Below are 15,577 nucleotides of genomic sequence, written 5' to 3'. Positions count from 1 at the left end.
CTCGCGTATTGCCCGTGTGCATTTATTGGATCCTGTAAAATAAACAAGCACACCAGATGAACATGTTGATGGGTACAAGTCTGGCTCATCCCAGTCCAACTACAGTTGTTTACAGACTGAAGTAATTGTGTTATCAGGGTCCTAGAATCTAGACACTTCCAACACTAATCCAGCACTTCAGTTTGTTTGCTGTAATTGGAAGCCGATTGGAGCCTTAGATAAGCAGCACCGGTTCCAGCTTAGTCCTCTCTGGCAGTGTTATCCTAAAGAGGACCTCGGTAGATAAGATGATGTGACTTCTCTGCATGGCAGCTCTATTCTTTCCAGACCATAATACAGGTGCTCCCTCCCCCCCTCCGCCCGGCTGCCTGCCACAGGCCACGTGACACCAGAGTAAGTGCAGAACCTGCCCACGCCCTGCAGGTAGCAGCATTGTTTGCGATTAGTTGCTCAGAGACTCTCCGGACCCTCCCCTTCACAAAGAAAAAGCGTGGGAGAATAGGAGGGTCTCCGTGCGAGAGAGAGAGAAGGGGGCAGCAGTGGGAAGACCACCTAGGAATGCCGTCAGGTACTTCTGAGTTTGTCCCATGACGCGCACAGAGGCATCAGCTGCTACTCAACTACTGTATGGCTATGAGGATCTACAATTTAACGAAGAGGGTGTCCTGTGGATATGACAGAAGTAGCTCTGGGAGGTCTGCGCAGTAAGAAATTGGGCTTGGCGTCATCACTTGCATCTGTAATGCGAGAAACAAACTGTTGAAGGACAGATCTTCTTTCCCCCTACCAACTGTGGTCTGAACTGAAGTACAACAGCATCACGATGGTTATGGTTCTGTGTTTCGGAAGCCGGGAGAGGAATCATTCACAGTCCAAATCGCGGTCTGCTGCACAGGCGGACAGGCATCCACTCAACTTACAGCCTGACCTGTGGTTCCCTGAACAGAGAAGAACTCTTTGTAAGAGTCTTGATTTTGCCTTTATGTATGGGACAGTGCACTTTTATTTAGTGTTTTCAGGATTGAGTGTAAATATATAGACAGTGTCTATATAGTTCTGGCGCTTACCCCCCTAATTGTTTTCTGTGCTTTGTGGGCTTGTAATCTGCGGTAGCTGTAGCATGAACATCCTCGGTTCTATGTGCCATTATACTGTGTATTGTCTGCTTCTGTTTCAGATTCTTTCCTCTACTTTGTTCTTTTTTTTTTTTCGTTTGTTTTGCTGAACCGGTTATTTTGGTTGCTGGAAGTGTCTTCATCTGTTACAGCTCAGATGTCGGTGTAGTCTGTAGTTAAAGTTGATTTTTCTTTTATTGAAAAATTTATAGAAAAAATAAGTTAAGGTTTTGGAACCTTAGATGTCTCTTCTTCATTCCATCTGCATCTACTAGGCGCAATACCGTTCACTTTATGAAATAATTATACTGACAGGGCGTATATAATAATACTTGGCAGTCCCCAGGAGAGGTCCTCCAATGCTCCAGTGCATATTGTATATCATTATCTGCATTATCTTATATATGCTCCTTCTGTGACATGCACTCAAATCGGGTGTTTTCCTGTGAGTATATCAATCTAAAGCTGTGAGTGTGTCCTAGCAGTTAGCATCGTTTTGTTGGACATGCGCACTTGGAGTTGAATTACTCAATCCTTTTATGTATAAAACACCAGGGTTGGCCCCCTGAATACTATGAATAGTGAAGCGAGGGAGCTGAAACCACAGCTCTCCTTCAAACTCTTCCGACAGTTCTCCTGTTTGTTAGTGAATAGGTGTCGTTGTCGGTAATGCCAATTGATGACTATGTGCTCTCTTCAGTGTTCAGTTTTTAACGTTGATTAATATGTCTGGCAAATGTATTTTTCCTGTGTCTATCAAACAGTGGATTTGCAGTCTGTGACTGTATTTTTATGCACTTTGACGTATATTTTAAAGGTGTCCATTCCTAGACAGCCATGTGATGTATTTCATATAATCCTATGTGTACCGTGGTATACCAAGCCATAGAGGGCTTATTTGACGAGCTTTTTCAGCTTATTAATTAGACCTCAAAACTAGACAAGGAAAAACCTTGTGCTAAGTCTGAGATGTGAGCGAGTGGGGTAGCGAGTGCTTCATTTAGTTCACTGTTCTCCCACTTGTATTGCTTTCACTAAATGGTGTATTTTTCCTTTCAAATCCATTTAAGATGCAGCAACATCACATTCAAATGAAATCTGCCCTTCTGCTCTGAGAACTGTCCCCAGGGGACTTCTGTAAAATGTGTTGGTGAGCAGCGCTCGTTGCCCAGCAGGGAACACTTGGCCTTTCCTAAAGCCATAGATCATGAAAGACTCGATGGTCCTTTTGTCTTGTAACAAAGTTTTGCCCGGCCCCATACTATGCTTATCCAAGGCATATACACGCATTAGTCCCATCGCACCTTTGGCTTTGTCCGCTATTAAACCAGTTTGCACAGAACCCTTTTTCCCCCTCAGGATGCTTAGTGCCGGAGGAGTGGTTGGTGGTTTTTGCCGATATGAATTGATCCGTCAGTGTTCATGTGAGGAAATCCATTGCAGTTATTGTGCAATACTCTAGTGCTCTGTTCCCCAGAGATCGTAAATAATGAAGTTGATCGCTTATTTTGTGTATTTTGTGTATTTTTTTATTTTTTTTATCATTTTGACAAGAGGTTGACACATTAATCACGTGTTTTGCTGAATACCCTGAGCATTGGTATCTTTGTTTCAGTAAGTGATGGATTTTTGATTGCGAAATGTGTTCTTATGGAAAACAGAACATGAATGACCATTAATAAATGGGTAGTGAATCAATACACTCATGGTCCGCTCTCCGGGGGGTATACCTTCATAAGATAACCTACGTTTAAGTGAAATACTAGATTACTTAAAAGCAGAGATCTGATTACCTTTTTTGTTTTCAGTGTGAGCTGGGCGTGCTATTATTGATAAAGTGCAGCTTGGTTGGGTTTCATTGTAACGAAATGGAACGGTGAACATATGGAACACAACGTCAATGATCTTAATTAAATTAGAGGAAATATACATTATGACCAAAAGTATGTCGACAACCTTCCTAATTCATTCATTCAGCCACACGTATTGTGGACAGCTGTATAAAGCACACTGGCAGTAGAATGGGACTTGGTGAAGAGCTTGATGACTCGTGGAAAGGTTCCCAGAAGAGTGGAGGCTGTTATAGCCGCAAAGGGGGGACCAACTACATATTAATGACCGGGGGTTTGCAATGGAGTGTCCAACAAGCTCATATAGCTGTGGTGGTCAGGTCTCCAGGGACATGTAGCGTGTGTTAGTAATTGTATCGTTTTTTCAGTAACAGAAATTAGTATTTGTACTGATTTTTGGAATCTACCTGGTTGAAGCCCCCCCCCACAACCACACAGAGCAACATAGTTGCTGTCAGCATCCCAGTTCAATAGTAATTTTAAAGGAATAAAGCATTAAGGCTAATGTTGAAGCCCATTTTGGTTAATAGTGCATTCTGCAAGTAAAAACATTTGAGGGGCAGTTCAGTTGATAAGCCCCTGTATTTCTTGGCATTAGTACCAGTTTCCATGTAGATGGTGTATTTTTTTTATTTACTTTTACTCATCATGTACATAAAAGCAAACATGAATTCAGATTTTTCTTAACGCTATCTGCCAAGGGGCAGAGGGTTTTATTGTAAGGAGTTGTACTGTACTTACGGCCGTCGCCTCGGCTGTTTCTTCAGATTGCCAGTTTGCTCAGTGTTCTTTTCTTTTGACTTTCTTAACAGCCCCCCGGCTGAACGGTACGTCGAAGATAGAGAGGCGCCGCGACACTGGAGGTTATGAAAGCTCATCCACCCTGATGAGTAGTGAACTCGAGTCCACCAGCTTTTTTGACTCTGATGAGGATGATTCCACTAGCAGGTGAGGACCTAAAATAAGCTGGGAGTTCATGAACAAGACCATTAGCTAGATGTCTGTGCTTGTTTAGTTTGTTTATGCAAAGCTGTTTACTGTTAATGGCATCTCTGCACATTGAAGTCAGTTTTGCATGAATTGCATTACTTTTTAATGCATGTAGAGTGGCACGTGTCCATTCTTTTACACACATATATTTATAATATATATATATTCTGGTTGAAAACAAGCATTGACTCATTTTTTCCTCTTCTATTATACAAGTGCTTAACTTGCAAAAATATACACCAATAAAGTATGCAACCTGGTATAGTAGAAAAGGAGTAACAATTCTCATTTTCTAGAACGCCTATAAAAAAAAATTACTTAAGGTGGGGAATGATCCTTTAACCAAATAAACCTGAGCATAATTACTCCAACTGAAGCTTAATCACATAAAACAAAAAAAAATTACGGTATATTTTCCAGTTTAAAGGGCAAGAATCTAATGCCGAATGACAATTCCCTGAAATTCTATATGATTAAAGAATGTTTATGAAGTTAGGAATGATGTTTTGAAAGCAGCATTTGGTTAGGAAAATGTAAAATTCAGTAGTAGGTATGGATCAAACTGTTACAGGTAACTAGCACATTTATGATTAAGTCATGTGAGCAAAGCTGAGAAATATCTCTTGCTTGAAGGTGGTTGCTATGTTGTCCACCATGCAGTACTAGCAGAATGAGGTAATTACCACTTATATTGCAACCCTAGTTATACTGCTAGTTCTTTTCGTAACAATCTGACCACTAGTCAATATGGTTATGGTGCGTGACTTGTTGTCATTGATCATTTTTCACAATTTGCTTACTGTGCAGGTTCAGTAACTCCACAGAGCAGAGCAGTGCATCTCGTCTAATGAGGAGACACAAGAGACGCAGAAGAAAACCTAAAGCCCCTCGGATTGAACGGGTAAATGGGGGAGAGTCTAATTAGGGGGCTGTATGCCGTGAACATCATTTGATTTAGAAGAGCGGTAAACTGTGTGTTGCTTTTCCACATGTAATTTAGATAACATAACACTGTAAAGTGCACCAAAACTCCATCAATAATCCACTTCCCATATGTTCATTTGTTTATGGTGTACATTACAAACTTTTGTTTCCAAGCTGCGTGTAGCATCTCGGAGTAAAAAAGCAGTAACCATTGCTTCCATTGTAAAAGATTAATAACGTCTGGGAAATGCATATGTGATTACATTTTTTAATATATCTGTTATTAATGTATATATGCAACCTTTTTGTATGTTTTATTTCAGTCATCTTCATTCAGCAGCATCACAGATTCTACCATGTCTTTGAACATAATCACAGTGACTCTGAATATGGGTGAGTTTAATAGAAGTCACACCAAAACTTTCTTTCCCCCTTCATATTGTATACAGACCTTCAGAGCTATATGAGCTTGTTGGACACCCCATTGCGAACCCATGGTCATTTATGGGACTTCCCTTTGTCGTACTGCTCTTGTATGGCTGTTTCCCCATAACCTAGTAAAACCCTTTCATGTATTAGTTTCTGTGTTAACATGGTTTCATCTGCACGGTTATCCTTCTCATTAGAGAAATACAACTTCCTGGGCATCAGCATTGTCGGGCAAAGCAATGAGCGCGGTGATGGCGGTATCTACATTGGGTCCATCATGAAAGGAGGAGCGGTGGCAGCTGATGGAAGGATTGAGCCAGGAGATATGTTGCTACAGGTGTGTGTCATAAATCCCGTTATTGTTCGGGGAGAAAAAAAAATTGTGGTTTGAGGACACTACCTGGATGGGACATTAAATGGTCGGTGATAAAAATAAAAAAAAATAAAAAAAAAAAAATCAGCTTGGGAGATTGAGTAAGACGGTTTGTGGTCAAAGTCATGGCTTAGCTGAACACTGATGTGAACTATTTTTCAGGTAAATGATATCAATTTCGAGAACATGACCAACGATGATGCAGTGAGAGTCCTAAGAGAGATCGTGCACAAGCCAGGGTATGTATCGCCATATCAGTTGGATGTGGAAGTACCATTAAAATAAATGGGGGGGGGGGGAATCCACCAACCCATTAAATATATTCTTAATGATAAGTACCTTATTGATGACACATCCACAGCTATCTAAACAACCAACTACTTAAATGCTCAATTAATTTAACAATGAATGTAAGTGTAACAGAACATTGTTTTATATTGGTACCAAATTTGGTGTATGTTTTAATTTCCTTCACATGGCCATGTTTATACATAAATTCTTTTTCAGAGTTGACTTGTCTTTCTGAATTTTGTTTCTGGAGACTGATACTCGACTGAGTTTTAGACTGTCACCTCAGTAATAAAAATGACACGTAAAAAAAAAAATCATCATGTACACAAGTAGTGTGATAGTGGTAGTATGAGGTTCTCATAAATGAAGGGTGATTCACAAACTTCCACCTTTTCCCACACAGGCCCATAACGCTGACTGTTGCCAAGTGCTGGGACCCCTCACCTCGTGGTTGTTTCACACTTCCCAGAAGTAAGTTAAAAACTATGGAAGCGTTCACAGTATTTCAGAATGATTCAATAAAAAGTAGTGGCGTATTTATGTCCAGATCTACCCTTTGCCTGTCCCAGTTCAGCACACACTTGCACAGCCGCCATCAAGATGCTGGTGCTCCTCTCAGAAGGGTTCACCCAGTACAGCATGCAGGATGGATTCATGTTGATATAAACTTCATACATTTCTTAATGAAGGGATAGTAGAGTTCATCAATTAGGCTCCCATTAAACAAGTCATGCCTTCTTGCCCTTCCTGTGTTTGACTGAGGAAAAGTTGTCATAGCCCAAGTGACATGTAACAGTGATATAATCTGGTTTTACATTCTTCCTACTCATTAAGCCTTATTTATACCTTTCCTACGGCTTCTCCCACAGGTGAACCAATAAGGCCCATTGATCCTGCTGCCTGGGTTTCACACACAGCAGCAATGACTGGTACCTACCCAGCCTATGGTATGAGCCCCTCTATGAGCACAATCACATCTACCAGCTCCTCCATCACCAGCTCCATTCCTGAGACAGAGCGTAAGTATAAAGTCAACGTGTCTTCTGTTGTTTAATTTGGAGACCTTTTATTTTTTGGCGGGGAGCTTGGTTGCGATCATGATTATTTTCATGGGCTTTTGCGCTCAAGCAGTCGCTGGAAGTTTGTGTATTGCATACTATTCCTGTAACAGCCCTAGTCGGTGTAGGACAAATCAGTTATATCCTGGGTCACCTGCAGAGGAAAAAAGCCTCTGATTTTAAAATATTCTCGGACTCTACACCACTACATTCAGCAGAGACTTAGTTTTCACCGTTCAGTCCCCTGCTATGAGTGGAGCTCTATTCTAGCTACCTTGGCTGCCACTTGAAGGTGGGAGACTCATTGCAGGGCATCTCTTTCCCCTCCCCCTCTACAACTGCTTTTATTTATTTTGCTGACATTGTGACATTAATTGGATTACACTTATTATTTTTGCTGACATTTTTTATGATATTAATTGGGAGTACACTAATTTGAAGTTTACTAGTTTTTTCCCAGTAATATAGAATTCACTTACAATGATTTGTCCGCATTTTTGTTTTCCGGGTATAAGCATTTTATAAACTTTTAGCCTGATGTGCTAATGGATTTTGTTTGTGTTTGACCACCATCCCCAATGTCCTGTTGATTTCCCACACCTGTATGCACCTCACTTTTTTGATGCATTTTTAGTTTTTGGCATGCAATAGTATGTATACCCAAACCTTTTGTTTTCTATTAATCATCACAACATGATGATTGTGCTTTGGTTTTGGATTTTCACCTTTTTTGAAGTAATTTTTTTTCTGACAATTTTGGTCCCCTTTTTTATTTATATGTAATTTCTATTACATTCTAGAGGCTTTCCCAGGGGGTGGTTATTCTTCCAGTATGGCCTCATCACGGTTGGCACTCCCATACTGTATGTCTGGCTGCAGGCCATCCATCATTCATGTGAACTGTGGTTGCTGCATACCAACTTCCTATGGTTTTTCAAGTTTGGGTTCAATAAGAGACTTTGTCCCTCTTCTCTTAAAGTCCCGCTCCCTTGGAGCTTTTTATTTGCCCATGTTTCCATGTGAATGTATCCTCCTTCCCATGCTCCCACTTACTTGTGGGACTTTAACCTCCTTATGCTTGTCCTTCATAAACCCTCTTATGTGAAGCGGCTATGGTGGAAGGCCATCTTTCTACTAACTATTGTCTTGGATTGTAAGCTTGCAAGAGCAGGGCCCTCTTCTCCTTTGCACCAGTGTGTTATTGCATGTGTTTCTAAATTGTTCTACTGACTGTAACAGTGCTGCAGAATCTGTCGGCGCTTTATAAATAAATGTCATGTAATGTCTTGGCCCGCTGTGTTTTGGAGGTTGGGCCTCTTCTCCTTAAGCCACCTTTCCTAGGTGGTTCTTAGAGCATTTCATTTTTTCCCTAAGGTGTTATCTGGTTTCCACTTCATCCAAGGAACTTTCACAATGTTTTCCCCTGCTCCTTGTAATGACAAGTGCCTTTTCCATATAGTAGATGTGGCCAGTGTTTTCATTCACTTGCCACTTGCATCATTCAGAGGTCAACAGTGTATAAGAGAACTCTCTGCAGATGGATTATCTCCATAATCAACCACATGTGGTTTGACAGGGTTATAGAGCCCTCTTTTCTGATTAGATTACAATGAAGTCTCGTCTTCTTCCTTGGCCATGTTCATCTTTTTGAATTCTATTATTCTGATTTGGTGTTACTCTTCTACTTGTGGAAGTTCTTGTTTCTTTCCCTCTGTAGTTCTTGCTCTCCCTCCAGTATCATACACTAACTAGCGCAGACTAACTAGACCAACTGCTAGTAAGTTACATCCCTTATACCCACTGAGATATTTATATATCTTGTAATCAAAAGCCCTGATAGTAAACTTCTTGGCCATTAAGTTGGGGCTTATGGTACAACTTGGTTGCATTTGGAAGAAACTTGTTTTATTCACCTAAACTTGTCTAAAGACTTGATGACATTGTTTTAGTTTTGTGTTTTGGGACTTTAATTTTTTTTTCTTTTCTAGGATATTTTCATTATTATGGCCTTTTTAGTTTTGGCTTCCATTTCACCTGTCGTTGGCAAAATTTCCTTACCTTGTTTGTCACAAACCTGTGTCCTAACTCTGTTTTGTTTCTCAAACCCTTTTTCCCCCCTGTACAGGCTTTGATGATTTTCAGCTGTCCATTCACAGCGACATGGTGACTATTGTAAAAGCTATGAGATCTCCCGAATCTGGCTTAGAAGTGCGGGACAGAATGTGGCTGAAGATAACCATCCCCAATGCTTTTATTGGTAGGTACTCAAGGGCTATTTGGAAAGTATGCAGCGAAATAGAAAACATTATAGACTGTCTCAGACTACAATTTATTCAAAAACATTTTCTTCACTTTGTTTTAGGCCAGATCTCCTCTCACTGTGATAGCTTTGTAGAATCTGCTGGCACTCAGTAAATAAAATGTAAAATCATTGCATCAGTTATATTTCTTTAACCAATTATTCTTAACCCTATCCTAGCGTTCAAACCACTTGTGTGCTCATGTAAAAATATCTTGGTAGAGTCACAAGTCTGCAGTCTCCTTTGCTGGATGCATTTCTTTGAGTTTAAATTATTACTTCCTGTGATTTCTGTTTTAATTCCAGCAGCTCCAAGTTAAAGTATATCTGTTATCTCTCTCCTTAGGATCTGATGTAGTGGATTGGCTCTATCACCATGTTGAAGGGTTCACAGACCGGCGAGAAGCTAGGAAATATGCTAGTAACCTCCTAAAGGCTGGATACATTCGGCACACCGTGAACAAAATCACCTTCTCGGAGCAGTGTTACTACATCTTTGGAGACTTGTGTGGCAGTATGTTTTATTTTTTTTTTTTGTTCTTCACTGAATGCTCATTTTAACCCAGACCTTGCTTTTTTTCTGTGTGTTTTCTTATCTTCCCATTTTCTCTATCACTGCTAGTACTGATTTTTTTTTCTTCTGCTGCTCAAATGCAGTGCTGACCCAACTCCATTCTCTTACATTAATCATTTAGTTTTTTTAGTAGCCTGATGTTGCTGTCATTTTATTTATTTTTGGCATCTTAAGACAAAAGTTGATTGTGTGTGTCTGTCCCTCCTTCCCCAGACATGGCAAATCTTTCTTTGAATGAACATGATGGCTCCAGTGGAACTTCTGATCAGGATACACTTGCTCCACTCCCGCATCCTGGAACAGCACCCTGGCCCATGACATTTCCATATCAATATCCATTGCCTCATCCGTACAGTCCACATCCAGCCTTTCCAGAACCTGGATACAGCTATGGAGGGGGCAGTGCTGGCAGTCAACACAGTGAAGGTGAGTCTGGTTCCCTGGGGTGCTGAGTATATGCTTTAAAGTCTTTAGTTGTTTAAATATTTTGAAAAACTCTTAAGCAACGAAGGCATTTTTAAACTGTGTTTTAAGGTATTTATCTAGTCTCTCTATTGACCACAGGTAGCAGGAGTAGTGGCTCCAATCGCAGCAGCACAGAGAAGAGAAAAGAGAGAGAAACCAAGGGAGGAGACTCAAAGTCTGGAGGCAGCGGAAGTGAATCGGACCATACAACACGAAGCAGCCTACGCAGAGAAAGGGCGGCCAGTGAACGGTCGGCACCGGCAAGTGAGCACAGCATCAGGAGCCACCACTCCATAGCACACAGCATCCGGAGCCATCACACACACCAGTCCTACGGTCTCCCAGGAGTCCCCCCTCTGTATGCCTCCCCAATGATGATGATGCCAGCACCACCTCCAAACATGGGGCCTCCAGGAGCCCCTCCAAGTCGTGATCTAGCCTCCGTCCCACCAGAACTCACCGCTAGTAGACAGTCCTTCCGCATGGCCATGGGGAATCCCAGTGAGTTCTTTGTGGATGTTATGTGAAAAAAAAAGTCCCTTTTTTTTTTTTAGCAGTTTGTGTTTTAACTGAAAGTCTTATTATTTGCGTCTTGATACTAAGAAAAGAAACTGAAAGGCCAGCACGGTCCTGATGAGCTGTGTGTGTGATATTCGCACGGACCTTCTCACTCGCCACTAATACATGCACCTAATCTTTCCGAATCTCGCTACAGACTGTGTGATTGTGCAGGGGAGGAAGCAGGCCCCATTATTGCCTGGCTGCTTGGCTTTTGTAACCGTTTGATTTTAACAAATTAATAATGCATCCGTTTGAAGCCAGAGATACCAGTAGCGGACAACCATTAAGCCATTCCGTTTGTGCTTAACTTTTTATATATATATAGTTATACATAAATTTTCCCTCCCAACTCCTCCTTCTTATTTTTGTTTTTATTTTTTATTTTACATTGTGTTTCTTTCATTAAGCAGCAAAGAATTCTGGGGTGTTTGAGTTTCTCTGAGCGAGCAGCCAGAGGAAGTTCATGAGTCTCAGCCGGAGTGTCACTTCCTGTGCGCATGTCATGGCAGCACAGTGTGTAGATGAGGAGATTCCGTTGCCACAGGAAGATGACGGTTTTAAACAGGAGAAGATTCTGCCAGTGGGGACACCACAAGCCTTACACGTTCACAAAACAAGAAAGAATATTGCCCAGTTCCAAGGAGTGCCATGCTACTTCACATATTCTGCCTGTATACTGATTTTATTTTTATTTTTAAACTAACAATATACATAAAAAATCTTATATTTTAAAAGTTCTGTCACAGATCCATACTTTAGTAAAGGTACATATTTTTGAAGTGTATTTTGAAAAGTGGCATTTTTTTTTTAACACTTTTCTTTTTTTCCCTGCCTATGAAGCATGCCACATGTTGCTTGGCATTATTCTATAATTGTTTTTTTTTTTTTTTGCGGTGTGTTGCAAATGATAACAGCAGAGATGGGGTAAAAGCTCTGTCTGGAAATTTGTTGCTGTAACTATTATGCTTCATGGTCTCTGTTTCTCACACTGCAAATGGAAAGTCTCTTTTCTGTAACCTGGGGACTGTGTCCCATCAATGGTGCTAGCAAATCTATTTTTCCACAGAGGGTAATATTCTGTATGCCTCTGCCCCCGTTAAGCAAAAAGAAACACTAGTGGAATAAAGGCACAAAAGGGGGTAGAGGCATGACAACAGATTGTATAAACGGTGACTTTTCTTCATCACGTTAACTCTCAGGCACATCGGAATGGCTGATAGTACCGGGGTAGGAACTTCAAGTCCATTGAGTACCTTCCCAGTAGCGGCCATATTTGTTCCAGCATCCTTGTCTCTCTGTAGCCCACGGTTGATGCCAGCATTGCATTCAGCTATCCGATGTTGCTGCACTCCTGAGAGGAAGCACATTCAGACAGTATCTGAGCAGCGGCCTGGTACTTTTCTCTCATTTTTCCATTGCTTTGTTGCACTGAGATGTTTCTGCTGCAATAAATCTCCACTCGGTTTACATTTTGGCCTGCTTTATTGCATGTTCTTCTTAACCATGCACTCTGGATATGGCGGTAATGTATTTATTCTATGCAAAATGTCATGTAGCGGTGACCCATTAGGCCAAAATAAATCTGTACAAAAATCTGTTCATATATACTGCTGTGACAAAAACTGATCCAGTACATCCATTGACAGCAAGACTGACCTTCTCTTATCCCATTTATCCATTCACCAGTGAGTTATCTTTTTAAGAATTTTTAGACTCAACAAGCCCTCTGCCACCCTTGTTTTCTGTGATGGGAACACAAATATGACATGTAGCCCTTTTTCTCTGCAAGTCCAGTTCCAAACTCTTCCCAACAGTTATTAACTTTGCCTTAATCCCAGATAGAGCCACTAGTAACCATGTCTAGACATGACTTATCCAGTGACTTGCTTAATTAGTAAACTGAATGACCGTGTAACTGACCCCCGATCCTTGGTGTCAGTTCATACTTGAGATAGGCTTCATTAAGCCAATTAAATATGTGGCTACTTATCTAGTAGAGCACTGGACTAATGAGCAATTTACACCTCACACTGTTTGAAATTAATTTGGTTCACCAAGTGGTCTATTTTCCTTTCATTCTTTATAAGGGGCAGATTTTATCCCCACCAAAAAAAAGCCATGAACTTTTTTCTTTTTTTTTTTGTGTGGCTAGGCTGGAGGGGACACTACTGTTTCAAAAGGATTAGCTGATTAACGGGACCCTAGTGTCATAGCACTTTTTAACCCTTGCAAAAGTTAAAGGAGGCAGCAGACCCCCCCCCTTCCTTGCAGGCGTGTTTGGCCCGAATATATTTACCACATGCCCTGTGCACTCCTGATGCAGCCAGCCGGCTCCAGCGAGACACTAAAATGAATGGGAGCACTTTGCCTGTTATTCGCTACTTCAAGCAACCAAGACTGGAGGTGTACTACAGCTTCTCCTTAAGATACAACTGCACATACAATTTTGTATACAGTACTATATTTTATGTTAGCACTGCCAAACTTCCGTCACCCGCAGAACCAAAAGCCATCATTGGTGTACCAATCCCTGTTGAAACCGCACGCTGAGCGGAGTATGGTAATACTGAGAATGCTAATGAAGTCCATCACCCCACACACACACTTTAATTACAGCGTCTAGCCCCGTAATTAACAATGAGCCATTGAATTGTATGCTAAGGAGCCTGGGTGGTGCCTGTAGTAGATCGGGCATAGATAACTGCTAGAATGCATTTTCAGAGTACTTTATTATGCAATTTGTTGAGTTGTATGGGACACCAAACAAATTAAAAAGCTATTAAAACAGTGTTAAGATATTACTACCGTATTTGCTCGATTATAAGACGAGGTTTTTTCCAGAGCAAATGCTCTGAAAAATACCCCTCGTCTTATAATCGGGGTCGTCTTCTCAGACCCCCCAAAAAATGTCTGCTGGGGCCATGCTGCTTACCGGTCGCGAGCAGCGTCTCTTCTGTTAGAAGCAGGAGGACAGGAAGCTTGCAGCGTCCTCACAGAGCTCTATCTCCCCCTCCCTCTTCTGGGGGCGGGGCCAGAGAAGTTGCTCTACAGCCGGTCCCCTGCAGAAGTCTTCGAGTGAGAGATCTGCAGTTCAGGTAAGGGGGTGGGGGAGGGTTTTTGGGTAAGTATGTGTGATTAATGTGTGTTTAATGTGTGAAGTATGTGTGATTAATGGAATGAATGAGTATTTAAATGTGTTTGTGTGTGATAGCATGGATGTGTAAGGGGGGTGGGGGTTGTAGCATGGCATAGGGAGGCTGTAATCCCACTACTATCATCCCCAGGTTCCAGCATGTACTGGCTGCCTTGGCTTGATAGGAGTGTGATTGCTGTTAGCAGTTTGATATATATATATATATATATCAAACTGCTAACAGCAATCACACTCCTATCAAGCCAAGGCAGCCAGTACATGCTGGGTTAAAAGGCATATCATGGGGCTGAGTGGCATATAGGGGGTTAAAATGCATTTCTGGACCTCCAGAAATGCATTTTAACCCCCTATATGCCACTCAGCCCCATGATATGTCTATATACCTCCAGAAATGCATTTTAACCCCCTATATGCCACTCAGCCCCATGATATGCCTTTTAACCCCCTATATGCCAGAGTGGCATATAGGGGTATAAGGCATATCATGGGGCAGAGTGGCAAATAGGGGGGTATAAAGCATTTCTGGGGGCAGAGTGGCATAACTGGGGGGGGCAGGTTGGCAAATAAAAGGAAATTTAAAAAATATATTTTTCTCAATCATAGCTTTTATTAAACATGAAAAAATAATTTACATGAATTAATATTTACTGGTAAAACTTTTTTCTTATAGGGTCGTCTTATATTCAGGCTTTTTGTTTTTTTCCTAAATTAATATTTTGATTTTGGGGGGTCGTCTTATAATCGGGGTCGTCTTATAATCGAGCAAATACGGTATTTCTGTAACATATTTGTAACAGTTTTACACTGTCCTATGTGGAGGTTATGTCAAATCTAGCATTAGGTATGTTATATGTAGAATAAGCGGCAGCTGTTTCCAGAGGATTTATTTTTAATTGTCTTAATGAAAGTGTCATGTTTGAATGTATTCTCAACATGTTGTTGCGATGAGATTTAACCATGAAGTGACTGTAGGCGCATTATGCACAAGGCTCAAGTTCAAGGCTCATAGTCACTATGAATAGAAAGCAAGTGTGTTACTGTTATTGGAAAATGAGAAAGCAATTGGAGCCTGGAAATCAAACTTGCAGGCTTATACAGAGCAAAAAAAAAAAAGTATATATAATGAGAGAGATCTCACTGAAACATAACACACAGAATTGCCTAGTCAGTAAAAAAGGGGAGATAAAACATTTTGTAGATATATAAGAAAGGGAAAGTAAAACATGGGTTAGATTAAAAACCAAAAAGGAACGTACGTAGAAGAGGATATTTTTATAAGTGATATTGTAGATGGTATTGATGGAAAGTATGTCTTTTTGCTGACAACACAAAAATTTGCAACAGGGATGTTCTTGGAGGGAGAAGCCAAATGATCTGGAAACATGGTCAGAGCTGCGGCAACTGGCATTTGATGTGGATAGATAAAAACCAAGGAGAGTATAGAATATTTGATACTGTCCTAACCTCAGTGTGTGAGGAAAGTGATTTAGGGGT

At 41.0% G+C, this 15,577-nt stretch overlaps 1 protein-coding gene across 3 annotated transcripts in view; it reads left to right on the top strand.

The window, feature by feature from the left end:
• The window catches only part of DVL3 (dishevelled segment polarity protein 3), a 33,343-nt gene extending 21,790 nt beyond the window's left edge, over positions 1 to 11,553 (top strand). The window contains exons 1-13 of one of the 3 annotated variants that reach the window (XM_053459287.1): positions 747 to 959; positions 3,778 to 3,913; positions 4,763 to 4,856; positions 5,203 to 5,272; positions 5,506 to 5,645; positions 5,844 to 5,920; positions 6,376 to 6,443; positions 6,842 to 6,991; positions 9,156 to 9,287; positions 9,676 to 9,843; positions 10,117 to 10,329; positions 10,468 to 10,869; positions 11,340 to 11,553. In XM_053459287.1, the coding sequence (XP_053315262.1) occupies positions 824 to 959; positions 3,778 to 3,913; positions 4,763 to 4,856; positions 5,203 to 5,272; positions 5,506 to 5,645; positions 5,844 to 5,920; positions 6,376 to 6,443; positions 6,842 to 6,991; positions 9,156 to 9,287; positions 9,676 to 9,843; positions 10,117 to 10,329; positions 10,468 to 10,869; positions 11,340 to 11,371 (1,818 nt within the window). In that variant the 5' untranslated portion in view covers positions 747 to 823 and the 3' untranslated portion in view covers positions 11,372 to 11,553. Of the gene's footprint in view, positions 1 to 746; positions 960 to 3,777; positions 3,914 to 4,762; positions 4,857 to 5,202; positions 5,273 to 5,505; positions 5,646 to 5,843; positions 5,921 to 6,375; positions 6,444 to 6,841; positions 6,992 to 9,155; positions 9,288 to 9,675; positions 9,844 to 10,116; positions 10,330 to 10,467; positions 11,279 to 11,339 lie in introns of those variants that run through there. The other 2 variants (XM_053459285.1, XM_053459286.1) reach the window with 2 other exon arrangements.
• Positions 11,554 to 15,577: the final 4,024 nt, after the last annotated feature.

The sequence above is a fragment of the Spea bombifrons genome, chromosome 3 (genome assembly GCF_027358695.1).
Source record: "Spea bombifrons isolate aSpeBom1 chromosome 3, aSpeBom1.2.pri, whole genome shotgun sequence".
Taxonomy (NCBI): Eukaryota; Metazoa; Chordata; class Amphibia; order Anura; family Pelobatidae; genus Spea; species Spea bombifrons.
The sequence above is the reverse complement of the archived record's forward strand: the minus strand, read 5'-3'. Positions and strand labels throughout refer to the sequence as shown.